This window comes from Ciconia boyciana, chromosome 2 (genome assembly GCF_034638445.1).
Source record: "Ciconia boyciana chromosome 2, ASM3463844v1, whole genome shotgun sequence".
NCBI classification, from domain to species: Eukaryota; Metazoa; Chordata; class Aves; order Ciconiiformes; family Ciconiidae; genus Ciconia; species Ciconia boyciana.
The window spans coordinates 54,130,129-54,147,627 of record NC_132935.1 but is presented as its reverse complement, the minus strand read 5'-3'; the positions used below and the strand labels follow the sequence as shown (position 1 = coordinate 54,147,627).

The following is a 17,499-nucleotide window of genomic DNA, read 5'->3' as shown; positions in this document are numbered from 1 at the left end:
AACAGGTCAATTCCCTGTCTATACTACTGCCAAAAGAAGATGGTTAACTGACTCGAAAGGAGACATTAAGGTTTCCAGTATTAAAACAAAACAGTTCTCCCCAGAGAAGAGTGGAAAGATAATATATTTAGTCTCTTCAGATTCTTTGCAGTGCTCAAAATATTTACATACCAAATAATCTATAGAGTAGACATAGGCAAGTAGCAGTCAGTACCCTTGTCCACAAAATCTCCATTGCTTTACATAGAGTCACTTGGCATGAAAGACCATGGACTTCCTTTTTACTATAGAGCATTGCTGCAGGGAGTTTCCCCTCTTCTTGTTGAAAAGGGAATGTCTTCGGCTGTTGGCCTTTTCTTCTTTTGTACTCTTTCCAGAAATAAGAAGATAAAAATATATACATGGTTTTTAAATTCTGCCACAAAAGGTGGAGCAGGGATGAGAACTCCCGTTAAAGGCCAAAGTACACAAAATACTAGAAGTATTACAGAACCAACAGAGAACAACATATTGTTATCCAGCTTGGAACTAAAGAATTGCATAGACGTGCAGTACTGTACATCGGCAAAACCAATGAGAAGGGTCCGAGTAGCCTCATACATGTGAACTGAATGGACACTGCAAAGTTAAAAAAGCCTTATCAGGCTCATATGATGCACTCAAGTAATCCAAAAAGAACTACCCAGTTCTTGACAGTGATGCGAGTTTCTGACAAGAAAATTTGAAAAATAACATACTCTAGGGAAGAGAACAAAGCTATACACAGAGTTCTACCATGCTTCTACAGCATCAAGTATTATTTTTTTATAACTACGTAAAAAAAAAATTATCAGATGGAACAGTGGTCATGTAAAGGAAATAGTCCTTTATTGCTTAAGATAGCAAAAGTTTCGTTGGGAAGATTAATGCCGAAGGGATACCTGCACACATAAATCAGTTGTCAAAGTAGCTTGGACCTCTGTTCCTTAGAGTTTTTAAAAAGCCATCTAATTTTTAAAAAGGTTAAGACAATTTTTATTCCTTTGCAATTTATAGGAAACAGATGTTTCTATATTTATTTTTCCTCTACACAATGCACATTTAACAGCAAGGATAGTCAGGGAATTAGTATCTGCTGCTGAGATAATTACCTAGTTCCTCCAGGAAAATCAAATTAATTGTGCTTTTTATGTTTCTATATTTGCAGTAAGAATCTATCCTTCAGAGAAACAGGTTTAAGAAATTTTATTGAGTATAAAAATACATGAGGCATATTAAGTAAACTGTACAAAAGATACACTAGCAATAAATGAAGGAATACAAAAACCAAAAACTTTACAAACGACTCATACTACTGAAATGTGCAGGTGCCAGTGGTACATTCTGATTAAGACTTTGCACTCTGGTAAAAAAAGAAACAAACCCAAAATCAAAGCAGTAATTATGTTGTAGTGTCCATTGTCTAAATTTAAAAGCCATATTCCAGAATACAAATAAAAAATTACTGACTACCTGACTTCAAATATCACACAGGAGCCATGTTCAAGAAACATAGAAAAAATACCTCCATTTTAAAATGTGAAGACATATTACCTAGTAAACATTGGCTGATGTTAATCTATATTATATTGTGACATAAAAATCCCCATAGTATTTTAGAGAACCCAGGTCAAAGCCTGAGCTGGTTCTAAAGTCAATTCAGTTCAACTGACATACAGACCAATAGTTCAGCCCAATAACAAAAACACGTTGCCAACATTACAAATGTGGACTTTTTATTACTCAGACTGCTTTAATATCAGAATATTGCATTTACAAGCACATGAAGGAAGGTTGTTGTGACCTTGATTCTTTAACCCATTACCATTGGGTTAGTATTAGTCCTTGGAAATGACGTTTATTTTGCTTTAATTTACTTAGTCAACTGACTACTCCACATGGCAAAGAACCTGCAGGTACTAATAAACACAAGAACAGTCAGTTATAGAAGCAGAGACAAACAGGTATCAGGCAGCCAAAAGACAGCATAGCCCCTAAATAAGCACACATTTTAAAGGAACATGATTATTCTGTATGGTTCACAGTTTTGCTTAATTAGAAGAATATTGCTTTAGATAACAAAAATATGAGAAATATCACAAAAGAAAAAAGCTTCTAAAGAGAAGGAACTGAGATTTGATAAGGATTAGGCTGTTACAGAAACAAGTAAGAGTTTGTAAAGGTAAAATGAAAGAGGACAACAGAAGAAAGCAGAAAGACAACCTACCTATCAGAAAACCTTTATAGCTGTCAGGTTAAACTTCTGGAGTACAACAAAAGAACAGAAAGTTAGAAGGTTATATAATGCCATCATTGTCATATCTGAAACAAAATACTCATACCAGAGCCAGAAGATTCACACACTATGTTGGCTGGGATAGAGTTAATTTTCTTCACAGTAGCTAGTATGGGGCTGTGTTTTGGATTTGTGCTGAAAACAGTGTTGATAACACAGGGATGTTTTCGTTACTGCTGAGCAGCGCTGACACAGGGTCAAGGCCTTTTCTGCTCCTCACCCCACCCCACCAGCGAGTAGGCTGGGGGGGGCACAAGAAGCTGGGAGGGGACACAGCTGGGACAGCTGACCCCAACTGCCCAAAGGGACATTCCATACCATATGGCGTCATGCTCAGCATATAAAGCTGGGGGGAGAAGGAAGGGAGGGACATTCGGAGTGATGGCGTTTGTCTTCCCAAGTAACCATTATGCATGATGGAGCCCTGCTTTCCTGGAGATGGCTGAACACCTGCCTGCCCATGGGAAGCAGTGAATGAATTCCCTGTTTTGCTCTGCTTGTGTGCGTGGCTTTTGCTTTCCCTATTAAACTGTCTTTATCTCAACCCACGAGTTTTCTCACTTTTACCCTTCCAATTCTCTCCCCCATCCCACTGGGGGGCCAACAAGTGATCGCTGCTCAGGGACTGGCTGGGTGTCAAACATCACTTGTTTTTTCCTGGGTTTTGTTTCTCTCTCCTGTTTTTGTTTTCCTTTTCATTAAAATTTATTATTATTTTAATTATTAAACTGTTCTTATCTCAGCCCATGAGTTTTCTCACTTTTACTCTTCAGATTCTCTCCCCATCCCATGGGGGGGGAGAGTGAGTGAGCAGCTGTGCAGTGCTTTGTTGCCAGCTGGGGTTAAATGTGTCTAATTATAGAATTAAGGAGCAACTTAATTTAGCTATCAGCTGCTAAAAATCTTTCGAACAGACTGCCAAGTTGTTTTTATCATTGTATATTTGAATCAGTGATATTTATGAACTATTAAAAACACTCAAATACTTCAATACTTTTATTAGGAAATACCATCAAACACTAACCTATCCAAGACATAAATGCTGATTTTTTTTTTTTAAACACAAAGGTATATACAGAGTAGATAAGAAGATACTACTTCCACATAGCACTGAACAAAGAAGTACATGTTCAAGAGATGGGATTACATTTTCTTCAATGTATTCGGACTGAAGCTCCCCATACACTAATTTTACTGCTACTTTCCTGAGGAAGAAGAATCAAATAGAGTCTGTCTTACTGGTCTAACAAGAAGAATGCAGACTCATTTTAGACCATTTTAATGTATCCAACATTAGCTAAGTCTACAACTGATTGGCTATATTGCCAGAATTCATATGTTGTCCTACTGAGAGGTATCTCTGGTATACATATTCAAGAAATACAGCGAGATTTAATCTGAGACTATGAGCAATTACAGACAAACTTTGTTTTCAAACTATCTTTCTTTCTCTAGACTATTTACAAGACTACTGTATAACTACTACTGATCTTTGCAAAGAGGTTTTTGTTAAAAAAAAAATCTTACTCATGTAAGAGGGTTCTCTGGGCAGTTTCATAGATAACTGAACAGGCAGGAGACAGAAAGACATTTACATTTGGTCTTGCTACTGAAATAAAGGCTTGGGGAAGGATGTGCATTGTCATGCATGTGCACTAAATACATACACATATATTATGAAATGCACAAACTATACTCCAGAAAGGAAAGCATAACTTCTTGGTTAGCAATCTTACAAGTTTACAAAAACCACTAGTTATTTTTAAGTAGCAGTATTTCAAGTTGTCAGTACCCTCTGCATTTGTGCTGTCATTTGATGTTCCATCTTGAAGTCCACTCTGGCTTCTTGTTTTAACAGGTTAACTGTACTCTTGTCTTACTAATGTTCCTGGAAGAGCACAAATGATTTGATTATAAAGAAAAAATGAAATTAAGTTGTTCCACAGTTGTCTTGTCACAGATGTTTGTAATCATGTATAATATATTGCAAGGAGGAAGTGTAAGCGAAGCCTTTTTTAAGAAAATGCAAATATATTGTTTAATTCTTTAATGTATTTGTGTCAATAAAACAAAGGAAGTTCATTTCCTTACACTTAAAACCAGTTTCACTGCTAAACACCGGAAGCACCCATCCTTTTAGAAGGCACCATACCAGAGCTTCACAAACACAACATTTTCATCTTCACCTTTCTGGTAATTACAGACTTTCAGCCTTCTTTTTATAACTGTCTAGAATTCTGGTCAAGAATGACAATAGATCTTCAGACATGAATTCTTCATAGTCTCTGTCAATTTTCACATTCTGTTCATCAAGATATTTCTAGAAAAGAGTTACAGAAAGTTTATTAGAACTATCATGGTCTCTATTGTACTGGTTCTGCTAAAGCATTTTAAGCAGTCACTGCACAGGCTAAGTGATTTCAGTTAAACACTTCTTTGAAAGACATCTACCAGAAGCAGCTTAAACCTGACAGGATATTACTGCTGAAATTTAATAATCGATTCTGATTATTTATACCAAAGGTTTTGTCAACAAATTTATTTAACTAGAATCCACAGACAGCACAACAGCCCTAAATAACTGGTACTTTATTAGAAAGAGTAAGTTCTAATTTCCATGTGTTTAACTGCAGTTGCAAATGTCTCTAGAAAGATTTAATTCTGAATATCAAATTTTAAGCTTACCTCTATAGATACTACATGAGTAGCAATCACTTCTAAAAGACGATTCAAATTATCACCAGCTTTCCTGCTCTCTTCTGTTGTTGTTTGCATAACAACTTGATATCTAAAAAGTAAAGACACTCAGAAAGTCACATCCATAATTATAAAATTCCTGACATCTAAAACAATCACCTCACCAAGTCTGATATATCGTCATGTTTAGCCATAATTTTTTCCATTACTATTAAATTGAACCAAGCTAGATTCGTATATTAATACTCAACTTAGAAGAAAAAGGACCATATTGTACTAACCAGTAAGAAACAAAGTACCTTAGAGTCAGAATAGTTTTTGCAGACAGACTGTAAAATGTAGTTGTCACATAAGTTCGGAAACAAACTAATTTCCTTACAACAACCATATATATGAAAAAAGTTACGTGGAAAACAGGAGTTCTGATACAGCAGATAAATATTCTAGCAAAATATTAAGTGTCAAGGAATAACATCTTTCATTTGTGAAATTAATATACTGAGACTGATACCCACTCACCAAAGAATTTTACATTAGGATTCAAGAAAATGTCTTTATCCTTAAAACACACAAAACCCAAAAGGAACTACACAAACAACTTGAAGTTATGGGCCTTACTGTCGTTGAAGATCATGCAATTCATTCGTGGCTTCACTGAGACCTTCATTGACACCACTCTCAAGTAATTGTTTATGCTTCTCTAGCAATTCCAGTTCATTTGCACATTTTTGCTCTTCCTCTTCTGCCTCCTGTAAACATAAGGAAAGAGGGGAAAAAAAATTGCATAACTCAGGAAGAATTAAGATTTTTTTTTTCTTCTCCTTTATATTACCTGATTACATCCTGATACTTGAATTCAGAATTCACACAAGTAAATCCAAACTCAGAACTAAAAAAACCCAAGGACCTTCCCCCAAACCTAAAGTTTCAAGTATTTTCTCTATTGTTTTCTACCCAAAACCAGCCTAACCTTCCTTTATTTCTCTAACCATATTTCCAGGTCTGTGTTGCAGCTATTTTCCTTCAAAGTTCATGTCAAAAAGTGTTATTTACATATTTTAAATAGCTTAGAAATGGAACATCATGAACAACTGTTTCTAGGTTAAAAAAATAAAACCACATTTGAGTGAGCGAATTGCTTTTCCCTTTTGTGTCTGAAAGATGAATACAAAATGTAAGTAATCATCTCTCCAAGGAGAATGACACTGTTGACAGTATACTTAGCACAATTACATGCACAAAACCAAACTAAATTCTGCCATCAACTAAACATGCAATTCTAGTAAATTACGGAAACATCATCCTTCAAAAATAATTTTAATACTGAAGTCTTATGGATAGCATTTAAAAAATTACATGACTATGTCTTATTATAACCATCCAGTTGCAACTGAGTATTTTATGAGCTCACCGTAAGAGAAAAGCATATACAACAGCATAGATCAAAAGCTAAATTTCAGATGGTTTGGAAAGCAATAAACTAAATGAATTGCCTTCAGCTACCTAAACAGGTATTTGCAATGAAATAACCCTGTTTCGTGGTTATAGCACAGAAGTTGGGATTTGAAAGAGCAGATGTTAAACACTAGCTTAGTTCAAAAAGCATTTTTCTCCTGGGCACCACAGCCCCACCAAAGCCATGCTCTTAGAGAAGTTGGGAGGTACTGAAGCAGCCACTTAGCTGTTAACTGAGAGGGCTATGTTTTGTTGCTAAACTAGAAGTGAGGAAAAGGATAGGGACTGCTCCCTACTGGGGAAGAAAAACAAAGAAGGCAACAATTTTATATCATTAAAACATTTAATGTGCTTTTAGTCAAAGAATGCTTTCCTTAGTTTTTAATAAAGTGATTAAACATGTTTACTAAAAACTGTAAGTGTATTTATTATATACAAACTGAGTAGACAAGGCAGATTCTGTTAACTCTAAAATCTCCTTCAAGCACATGCTTTGAGACATCCTGAGGTTAGGAGATGATTGCCACTGCTTTTATTACTGGATGTAGTAGCTTATGATTTACAGGATCTGCCAAAGTATGATGCCAGATTCTCTTAGGAGAAAGTGAAAACTGACTCGCTTAAGGTAGCACTCGAATATTTCTGAAAAGAATGAGAGAATCCTGCAAGAGGAATGGAAGGAGGCAAGGGCAGATGTCCAAAGAAACAAAAATGCAAACCAAAAACTTATGTATAAATACAAAGGTTAAGGATAAGGATATGATTAAGGATAAATTGTCATCAACCTATAACAAAAGTTCTACCTTAAGCTTTTGATGGTAAAGATCATCCAGCTTTTCAGCTTCTTCTTGCAGCATTTTCACACTGCTCTTCTTGTCCACTACCATTACATTCACCTAGAATGAAAACATGACCAAGAAAATAGAATTCAAAAAGAATTCCAACATATAAATCCATGCCATCACAAACAACACATGGTAGCCCAGAAATATTTAAACTGGGCCAGGCTGGGATGGCATTAACTTTCTTTATAGCAACCTGTATGGTGCTTTGTTTTGGATAAGTGGCTAAAACAGTGTTGGTAACACACCCATGTTTTGGCCATTGCTGAATGGCGCTTGCACAGCATCAAGGCTTTCTCTCCCTCCTGCAGCCCCTCAGTGAGTAGGGTAGGGGCAGGCAAGAGGTTGGGAAGGCACATAGCCAGGACAGCTGACCAAAATTGTCCAAAAGGATATTCCGTACAGTATGCTGTCATGCTCAGCGATAAAAACTGAGGTAGGGGAAGAAGAATGGGGAAATAAAATTCTCCTTCTTCCAATCCATCCTGAACCCAATATCACTAAAAATCTTCCTGATGACAACTTGTGAGTGATGGTAAGCCACACAACAGACTGGAACGGGCAACTTATTAAAACCAAATCTTTCCAATGTTTATGGTCAAATATATGTAAGCTGCATAATCTTCAGTGCAGGGAATACACCTTATTTCAACTAACAGGAGACCCTAATTCTCACAAAAACTTTTAGGTTCCATCATAATTAAAGCAGTCTTCTCACAGCTTTCCTCCCCACCCCCCACCACCCCAAAACAACCGCGACCCAACAAAAAACCCCAACAAACCCAACCCAAACAAAAAACAACCCACCACACCACACTTCACCCATACAAAAGGTCATATGAGACCAGCAGATAACATTAAGGTATCTTAGTCCTAATCTGCATTAACCAACACACCTGTTCCAAAGTATCCTCCAAAGTCATTTTCCGTTGAGTAGCGTTCCTAATTTCTTCCTCAGTCTGGTTTATGATCTCCATAAGGGGAGCCTGTAATACTCATACAAGAAGATCTGGCTAATGCACTTTGTTAGTTTGAACTAGGATGTACCCCAGTACATCTTTTCCCTCTCCCTTTTTTATTTAGGCTCCTGTACACTCCAATACCAAATTTCCTTCCTATACTATAATGTAGTTATGGCAATGATCACACAAGCTTTTCAATTAAGTTTCATGGAGAGGTTGAGAGAGACCTTTCCAACATTTCCAAAGAAACACTTTTTTTTGTGAGTGGTAACAGAAACATTCAGTGTTGACTCTACTTACCTTGATCTGAGTTCTGTATTTGACTAGGCAATTTGGTCCTGCCTCAGGATTAAACTGAATCTCAAAGTCATGGCCTTTGGAATTCTCAGCACTTACTGGAATTAATTTCAGCTTTCGAGCCAGTTTATGATACTCTGCTAGTTGCATTTCAATCTGTTCAGAGGAGAAAAGGGCAAAAATCGTAGAAGAAATACAAGTGAAAAGCTTTGCAAAAACTATTTATATAGTACTTTAAACAGGTTTCTGAGTTGCTCTGTACAAACATGATTCCATATCATGCCACAGTATGCAAGAGCTGTATGTATTGACAGTCCAGCAGTTTGCATTGTTTAGATTAAGTGCTGTTTTATGATTCTTTCAGAGTTTGCTCTGCAAGGTTTCTCAGTGTGTATGGGTGAGACTGAATGGCTTCACCTGTGGTTTTCCCTACTCATCTGCCATATTTTTTCCTGCCTCAACTTTTTGAGGATTAGTTGATAGGGAAAGAAAAACATGTTTGGAACTAATACGACTAAACTAAAACACTGATCAGTTACGTTGATATCCCTTCTCTCATTGGTTTTGACAGGAAATGCCACATAGCCACACATCCTAATATCAAACTTTAACTTGAGCATACCTCTAGACAAAGCTTATTAAATGCTCTATGTTCTGATTAATGAGTGCCATTTATGTGCAAACACCAAACGTAAGTATTTTTTGCAGTTTTATGTGCTTCATACTTGCACAGTGTGAGGAATTTAAGTTAATACTAAGTGCTTGATAAAGTGTAACCCTGCCAAATGCAAAACCTATTTGAAACTTTTTTTTTAGTTCTCCATCTAGCAAAGCAGAAGCTTTTAAATCCCACCACTTACAGGATCACATCTTTTCATTGTTTGAGGGAATTGAATTTGGCCCTTAAAACCTATTAGAACTTCCACATCAGGGACCAATCTGGCCCTAAATGCATGCAGAGATATTGATTCAAAGCACTAGTTTTGCATTACTTCCTTGCTATGAAATCTTAACATTAACCTGAAATTGCTTGTGTTATCAAAGCAATTTCAAGCTAATGTTATCAAAGCTCTTAATGCTATAACAGTGAGAGCTGACAGTGGTGCATATTCTAGCTATGTCCCTTATGATGCAGAAAAAAATGAAAAGAATACATTTCCATTATGCTCAAAACAGAAAGGGGGGAGGGAGAAACATTTTTCAGAGAGATTATAAACAGAAGCCATTCTTGTCACTTTAGCCTGTTAAGACATTTCTATGCTGTTGTTAGATTATTTAGGAAAGAAGTCAGCAATAGCACAAATCCGAAGTTTAAGCTTGCATGATGAAAACCGATAGCCACATCTCTCAGTGTTACAGGGTTTTCACATACCGCCTCTTTATTCCTAGCATATTTTAGCTCTTCATTCCACAGCTGATGTTCTTCTGCTTCCACTTCCTTAGTCAGCTTGTTAATGGTTTGCTGCAACTCATTTCTCTCGTGATTTATTCTCTCAATGTCCGCAACTGAGTACTTTTGGTTATCAAAGATGTGCTGGAGCCGGGCATTCTCCTGCTTCATTGCTTCTACTTCCATTTCTAAGTTCACAAAACATTTGTGAAATGGATGTAAAATACCAGCCTATATAGTTAAACCTAATCTCTCTGTATTTTTATGAGTAAATAATATCTGTATTTCATTACTCTAGTGTACAAACAGCTATCAGCCAAAAAATGTCTTTATTAGCAATCCATTTTGGAAAGCTATTTGTAGCATCATCATACACTAAGTATCTCACTCTGTCCTGAAGCTGAGAATTACAATTATTTTAAACCTATTTCTAGCTTCACTATCCCATTTGTAGCCAAGGCCTTCTTACCCGCCGTCTCAACTTCCTCATTAACACCTTCCAGCTTTTGATCAAGGATGGCTATATGAGATTCCAGATTAGCCAAATAAGCCTGGTATTTCTGGACATCTGCTTGAAGAGATGATTTCAGATTTCGTAGTGATACTCTACGATCCTAGTAAATGGATGGAAAGAACAACCACTTTATATTAATCTAAAATAATGATCTTACTTTCCAGACAAGACAATAGAGTATTGGTCAACTTCAATAGTATAAATACAAAATTAAAGAACTTTAATAAATTTTAATCTCTGCGACAGCTGAATCAAGTTAAGCATCTTTAAAATAATAAAAAAAGGCTGAAAAGATGGTTTGTACCTTAATTCTTACATTTCAGCATTTTATCTTTCATTTGCATTAGGCATTGCATTAAGAAAGTTCTTACTACAGGTAATTCACAACTTAAGTACAATAATACACAAAGGGCAGGTAAAACTAAGGGCAGAGAAAGCTAGGAATACAAGCAGCACATTTTGCACAGTAGGCAGAAGTCTCAATTTGCCAGCTGCACAGCCGCTAAACATTTTTAAACTCATGATGTATTAAAAGCAGAATCCATCTTTTCAAATAAAATATTTTCCCTAAAATATATTGTTACCACTGAATCCCATGCTCTCATCCCCTAAAAAGTTCTCATACCAACACTTTTGGAAAAGATAATGTTGAAGTTCAGAAAAAAAAAGTTATTCTAGTATTTTATTAATTTTTCAGCCAATGGAGTCTTTAGCCAAAATCTCATTACCTGAAAATATCTGCACAATATCAAACAAATAGTGGCTGAAGACTCCACAGTAAATGCCTTGTACTATAATGGTATAGGGTCTGTAATAACCTGGCCTAATTAAAATCTCATAGAGCACTGAAGATAATTTTCCATTTGTTGTAATGTATCATCAATATCTTCATTTAATAATGACAATAATGGTCAATAATAGAAAATTCAACTCCACTGTGTAAACAAGCATAGACACAATTTACTAACCGGCTCGCTTTCCTTTTCTTTTTCTAGTCTTGCAATCTCTTCATGAAGTCTTTTGTTGTCAGCTGCTAAACTTTCTATCTGGAATTCATCTATATTAAATAAATCCTCTGGGGGAGGGGGGGGGGGGGGAAAGGAGAGGGGTGGTTACAAATTAATCTCACTGAATATTATTACCTAATCTAAATATCTGTGCTTTAGCTTCAGCACAGTAAATACCCATTATCTGAACAACTATTTTAGACTAAAAAAAAACCAAACCCAAAAAACAACCAACAAACCCATCAAAAACTTTCATTACAAAGCAAATAGGCAAAAAACCCCAAACAAATAATAAAAGAAATTAGTTTTTCAGTCCTCATGTCATAAAAGAGCTCAAAATCACTCCTGCGAGGTCAGAGTTTCCAAACTCCCATACAGCCCACACTATAGAATAGTGGCTGTTAGATAGTTTCATCTGTTCTAGCTTCACAAGGTAGTCTAATTTGTATACTCCTTTCTCATCCACATACTTCCTTGCCTCTTGAGACATCTTTTCCCTTACTTCCCTCAGTCTTTGCCAAACAATGGCATGATTAATTTTCCTACTAATATCTAGTAACAGTGTGGTAGCTTATGTTTCCTCTCCCACTGATGGCTCCAGCTTGCAACAGAAGTGTCCTTAGTCTGGCTTTTCATAGGAGGGCATAGAAAGTGAGAAGTATTTTTGCTCCTTGTTCTCATATTCTGTTTGTATTTCTGTAGGTGGTGAAATGAATGAGTCAAAAAAAATCAATAATTTTCCATCTCCCTAAAGAAAAACCCAGGTGCATGCTGAATCATATATGGGAACCTTTGCAACAGAGATTGGAACTCTTGCAGACTGTTTTCAGAGCTTTTAGAAGCTGAACTTTCTTACTCATCAAATGTGCATCCTCTGGTAATATTTTTCTTTTTTTAATTGTTAACTTTGCCAGACAAAAACAAGAATCATCTGCATAGATGGAATTTGCATCTGAAAAACTGTATACTGCTTTTCTGTCACAAAGCCATTGAAAATAATAGGGTTACACAGGTACAGCTGACAGAAGAGCATGACCCATCTGTCTGTACTAGTAACAATGCATAAAAAGAAGATAACTAAGTCAAAGTAACTGAGAAGTACTTGGGAATTTCGGGTTCCTTTACCTCAGATTTCTTTCACTTGTAAACTGAGCAAAACTGATGCTAGGAGAAAAGAAACCAGTAACACAATTAAGTACTTCATTAAAACATGAAAACTTACTTAATTTTGACTGCACTTCTGCATCCAATTCTTCAAAAGTATCTCTCCCTTTCATGAAGAGCTCATAGCACTTCACAGAGTAGTCCATGAAAAGCTGAAAACAATTTAAAAAGTTTTCATTTCAGCAATTCAAAGGGCTGTAAAATATCTAGATAGTCTAAATCTACTCAACCAATGGAATTAAACAGACATCAAAAATTTCTTTCACTGGGTTGACTGCACTTCTGTAAAATCAACTTTTTTTTCCTCCCTTTAAATGTAGAATGTCAACAGATTATATCCAGGCAGAAGGAGGCATCTAGATCACATTAACAAAGTCTGGAAATACTTGATACATTTTTCTGGGATACCTAACAAGGATATTAGATACAATATTTAATAATTTATTATCTTGAAGCATATAGAATCATTTAGGTTGCAAAGGACCTTTAAGATCATCGAGTCCAACCATTAACCTAGCACTGCCAAGTCCACCACTAAGCCATGTCCATAAGCACCACATCTACAAGCCTTTTAAATACCTCCAGTGATGGATGGCGACTCAACCACTTCCCTGAGCAGCCTGTTCCAATGCTTGACAACCCTTTCGGGGAAGAAATTTTTCCGAATATCCAATCTAAACCTCCCCTGGCACAACTTGAGGCCATCTCCTCTTGTCCTATCGCTTGTTACTTGGGAGAAGAGATCAACACCCACCTTGCTACAACCTCCTTTCAAGAACTTGTAGAGGGCAATAAGGTCTCCCCTTAGCCTCCTTTTCTCCAGGCTAAACAACCCCAGTTCCCTCAGAAGACTTGTTCTTCAGACCCTTCACCAGCTTCATTGCTCCTCTCTGGACACGCTCCAGCACCTCAGTGTCTTTCTTGTAGTGAGGGGCCCAAAACTGAACACAGTATTTGAGGTGTGGCCTCACCAGTGCTGAGTACAGGGAGACTATCTCTTCCCTAGTCCTGCTGGCCACACTATTTTTGATACAAGCCAGGATGCTATTGGCCTTCTTGGCCACCTGGGCAAACTGCTGGCTCATATTCAGCTGGCTGTCAACCAACACCCCCAGGTCCTTTTCCGCTGGGCAGCTTTCCAGCCACTCTTCCCCAAGCCTGTAGCATAATATGATCCTCTCAGGCTAGTTTATGGAAACTGTAGGTCTGTTTAACAGACCTCTTCAGTAAATATGACCACTGTACTTCAGATGTGCAGATGTCAGAGAACTGATCTGGAATTAAAGAGAGGTTACCCAAGAAGAATTTACTGGAGACTTTAAATTACAGATCTTTCAGAAGCAATTACACCAGTATTGTAAATTTTGTTTCAACATATATGCATATGTATCAGTGTATAAGCACACATTTAGTTTAAAAGCATTTTTACTTGTCAACTGTCGGGTTTGTAACCTTAGTCCAAAATTCTGATTTAATTTGATTTTTGCAATTTTCTAAATTAAATGTTCTAGCACATCATACAACCCCTTCCAAACATCTGCTGTGAGTTAACACTGAGTTAAATCTGAATAGTACTAATAATCTATGATAAATCAGAAAGAAAGCAAGCTGCTGGATTTTTAAGTGCCTGAATTACATTGCCACCCTATTTTGTGGCTAAGAAATTAAACATTACAACCAGTCTTTAAATAGTAAACTGAGTAGATATCAGCAGGAGCCACCACATTTATAATTAAGTCATTGTCTTTACACTGTACTGCCATTAATCTTAGAATACCCAAGTGCTAAAGAGAAATATACCTGAGACCCTACTAAGACAGTAAACAGACAGCATAATGACTTCCTTTCTCCACAAAGAACAGAAACAGTAGCAACTCAGAGAATAAGGCATTTCAATTTAATACCCAGTCTTCACCAATAGACTGGCCATGATGCCTGCTCAGGAAACTAGTTGATTAGGCTTTTTATATAATGCTACTACACTTCCTAGAGAACTCTGTGAATATAAAACTCAACAGAATGTATAAATACAGCTAAAATTGTTGTGTCATATTTAAATTGTGTTGTTAGAGCATATGGCAAAATTCAGTTGAATAATTCTGATAAGCATTTACTTTTTATGGTACCTTATTATGTACAATTCCGTCATCCGCCTCTCCTCCCCAGCTCTGTCCATCATCAAATGATGGTGCATTTTCCCTCATGGCAGCATACAACTGAGACATACAGGTATACATAAAAAGAGCAAGTGTGAAGATCCCTATTAGTTTCATGTTCATAAGAAGCAGAGTAACATTGGATTAGGATCTCAGCAAGCAGGGGGTAACGGTGCTGCTTCAGAATGTGATGAATCACATCAGGGTAATGAGCCCATGTTTAGTTGACTAAAAGCACAGATGAAGAGGCATTAACTGGACATTCAACAGTGCCAAATTGCCTTGCTAAGCCAAGTGTGTCTTTTCAGCATAAAGGATGGGATTTTCATGCGTGCCCAGTTCAGCAGTGGTGAACTGTTACAGATTCCAAATTTTGCTCAGACATGAGCTGGCAGCAACAGAGAGTTACCACTATTAAAAAAACAAACAAAAAACCCCCACCCAAACACAAAACACACCACTCTATACAACAATCGCAGGACACTTGAATAATTGCTATTGAAAATTCCATCCTTAGGCTTCAAATTTAGGAGAAGATGGCAGATGTCAGAAGATCTGCACTGAAAATACATGATTATACCCATTAACTTTTCACATTTTTATGAATGTATAAGTCAATTTTTTCCCCCATTCTTATAAACAAATTTATCCAGTGCACACGTAAAAAAAAAAATATATTATCATTATATAACATTAAAAACTCAGTTTAAAAGTTACTAAAAGTAAGGCTAAGGGCTAGCTCCCAGATGGCAGGTAAGAACATCTACCTTTTTCTTTACATAAGTGTCAAACAAAGATTTTCAGAAAGCATTTAAGAGATCTATATTGAAACTAACATTCCAGCCTGAAAAGTAGAACTATTTGGCTTAAAGAAGACAAATGCTACCTTGACACAATCAATTAACCAAACCAAAGCTGTCACGATCTGAGGCCACGTGTGTGGTGCTCCCACTGTGTACATGGAGCTTTTTGACAAAGGAAAGGGGTACCTACAAGGCAAAAGAAAATACATTTTTAATAGTTGTGGCAAACAGTAATGAAAACAAACCAGCACATTTTTACATGTAGATCAAGGCACAGAACAAAGAACAAACTCAATTGTACTTTATACTGTACATCAAAGGGAGATAAGCTGAGTTCTTACTGCACTATTTTATTCAATTATGGATTTCTCATTTTGTGATTCATAGAATATCTCAAATTGGAAGGGACCCATAAGGATCATTGAGTCCAACTCTCTGCTCCTCGCAGGACTACTTAAAACTAAATCATATGACTAAGAGCATCGTCCAGATGCTCCTTGAACTCTTGACAGGCTTGGTGCCATGACCAATTCCCTGGGGAGCCTGTTCTAGTGACTGACCACCCCCTCAGTGAAGAACCTTTTCCTAAGGTCCAATCTAAACTTGCCCTGACACAGCTTCTTTCCATTTCCTCATGTCCTGTCGCTGGTCACCAGAGAGGGGAGATCAGCACCTCCCCCTCCGCTGCCCCCCTTGACGAAGTTGTAGACTGCGATGAGGTCACCCCTCCACCTTCTCTTCAAGCTGAACAAACCAAGTGACCTCAGCCACTCCTCAGAAGTCTTGCCCTTGAGACCTTTCACCATCTTGGTCGCTGTCCTCTGGACACACTCTAATAGTTTGATGTCCTCCTTATGTTGAGGCGCCCAAAACTGCACACGGTACTCAAGGTGGGGCCGCACCAGTGCGGCTTAGAGCGGGACAATCACCTCCCTCGACTAGCTAGCTATTGAAGAAATGATTGAAGAAATGGACTTTTTTTGTATATCCAAAGATTAGGAACAATTAAGGCCTTGTACAAAAAAGTGTAAACTATTCTTCATACACTCCTTAGCCCTTTCCTATTCAGCTTAATATGTTGCCTTGGTCTTTGTAGCAGCCAGATCTGTCTTTCGCCTTCTGCAGCTACTATGGGAGGAGAGATGGGCACTGCAGTACTGAGGAAAAAGGAGCGAGTGCCCTTTGAGCATAAGGTGATTCACGACAACAAAGAGCTCAAAGGAAAGGCAACAAAGGCAAAGGAGGGAGTAATAGTCCAATGGATGAAGTTTAGACTTCCAAACTGGGTGTGCAAGCCTGAAGGATTTTGTAACATATGAAAACAAACTGATATACAGGAGTTCTGTTCTTCGAGGGCAAGATTCTTGCTTCTTGAGTCAAATGCACTTTGAAAAGCAGCTGACAATCAGCTTAATGTCATGCAATTAAAGAAAAGAATTTCAGAACAGCTGCATATCAAAGTATTAATATTACCTATTAATACAGAACACACGAAGGCTATACTGCTGATTACAGACATCCTCTCAAAATCTTCTACAAATCAAGGCACACAGAAGTGCAGATTTTATTCCATCTTTAGATTGACAGACCAAAGTTATTTTAAGAACATAGGACAAGAAGCTACTGATAAACTGTCAGTTCTAAGTAAGCGCTCATGAGCCATTCAGCCTGAGAATTTTTTAAAATGAATTATTTAGGTCCATTTTCTAACTCTCAAAAGACAACTTAAAGTGAGTTCTCAAAATAAGTCTTTTTATCCAGGATTACACTCTTGGAGCAGCAGAGTAAAGCCTCTTGAGAGCAACTGCCCTTTCAACATTTCAGCTAGATCAGCAGTTTCAAATGCTATAGGTTAAAACAAAATTTTATTAAAATACTGAGAACAGAACAGACTTATA

General features: G+C 37.1%; 1 protein-coding gene across 3 annotated transcripts in view; it reads right to left on the bottom strand.

Annotated features, from left to right (window-relative positions):
* Positions 1 to 1,230: 1,230 nt before the first annotated feature.
* NDC80 (NDC80 kinetochore complex component) overlaps positions 1,231 to 17,499 on the bottom strand; it is a 20,460-nt gene continuing 4,191 nt past the window's right edge. For 2 of the 3 annotated variants that reach the window (XM_072852677.1, XM_072852678.1), the window contains exons 6-17: positions 15,685 to 15,787; positions 14,769 to 14,858; positions 12,701 to 12,794; positions 11,440 to 11,546; positions 10,427 to 10,571; positions 9,940 to 10,145; positions 8,571 to 8,723; positions 8,205 to 8,294; positions 7,270 to 7,362; positions 5,630 to 5,760; positions 5,000 to 5,102; positions 1,231 to 4,634 (exon numbers count right to left, since the gene is read on the bottom strand). In XM_072852677.1, coding sequence (XP_072708778.1) covers positions 4,512 to 4,634; positions 5,000 to 5,102; positions 5,630 to 5,760; positions 7,270 to 7,362; positions 8,205 to 8,294; positions 8,571 to 8,723; positions 9,940 to 10,145; positions 10,427 to 10,571; positions 11,440 to 11,546; positions 12,701 to 12,794; positions 14,769 to 14,858; positions 15,685 to 15,787 — 1,438 coding nt within the window. In that variant the 3' untranslated portion in view covers positions 1,231 to 4,511. The remainder of the gene's footprint in view (positions 4,635 to 4,999; positions 5,103 to 5,629; positions 5,761 to 7,269; positions 7,363 to 8,204; positions 8,295 to 8,570; positions 8,724 to 9,939; positions 10,146 to 10,426; positions 10,572 to 11,439; positions 11,547 to 12,700; positions 12,795 to 14,768; positions 14,859 to 15,684; positions 15,788 to 17,499) is intronic. The other variant, XM_072852679.1, reaches the window with a different exon arrangement.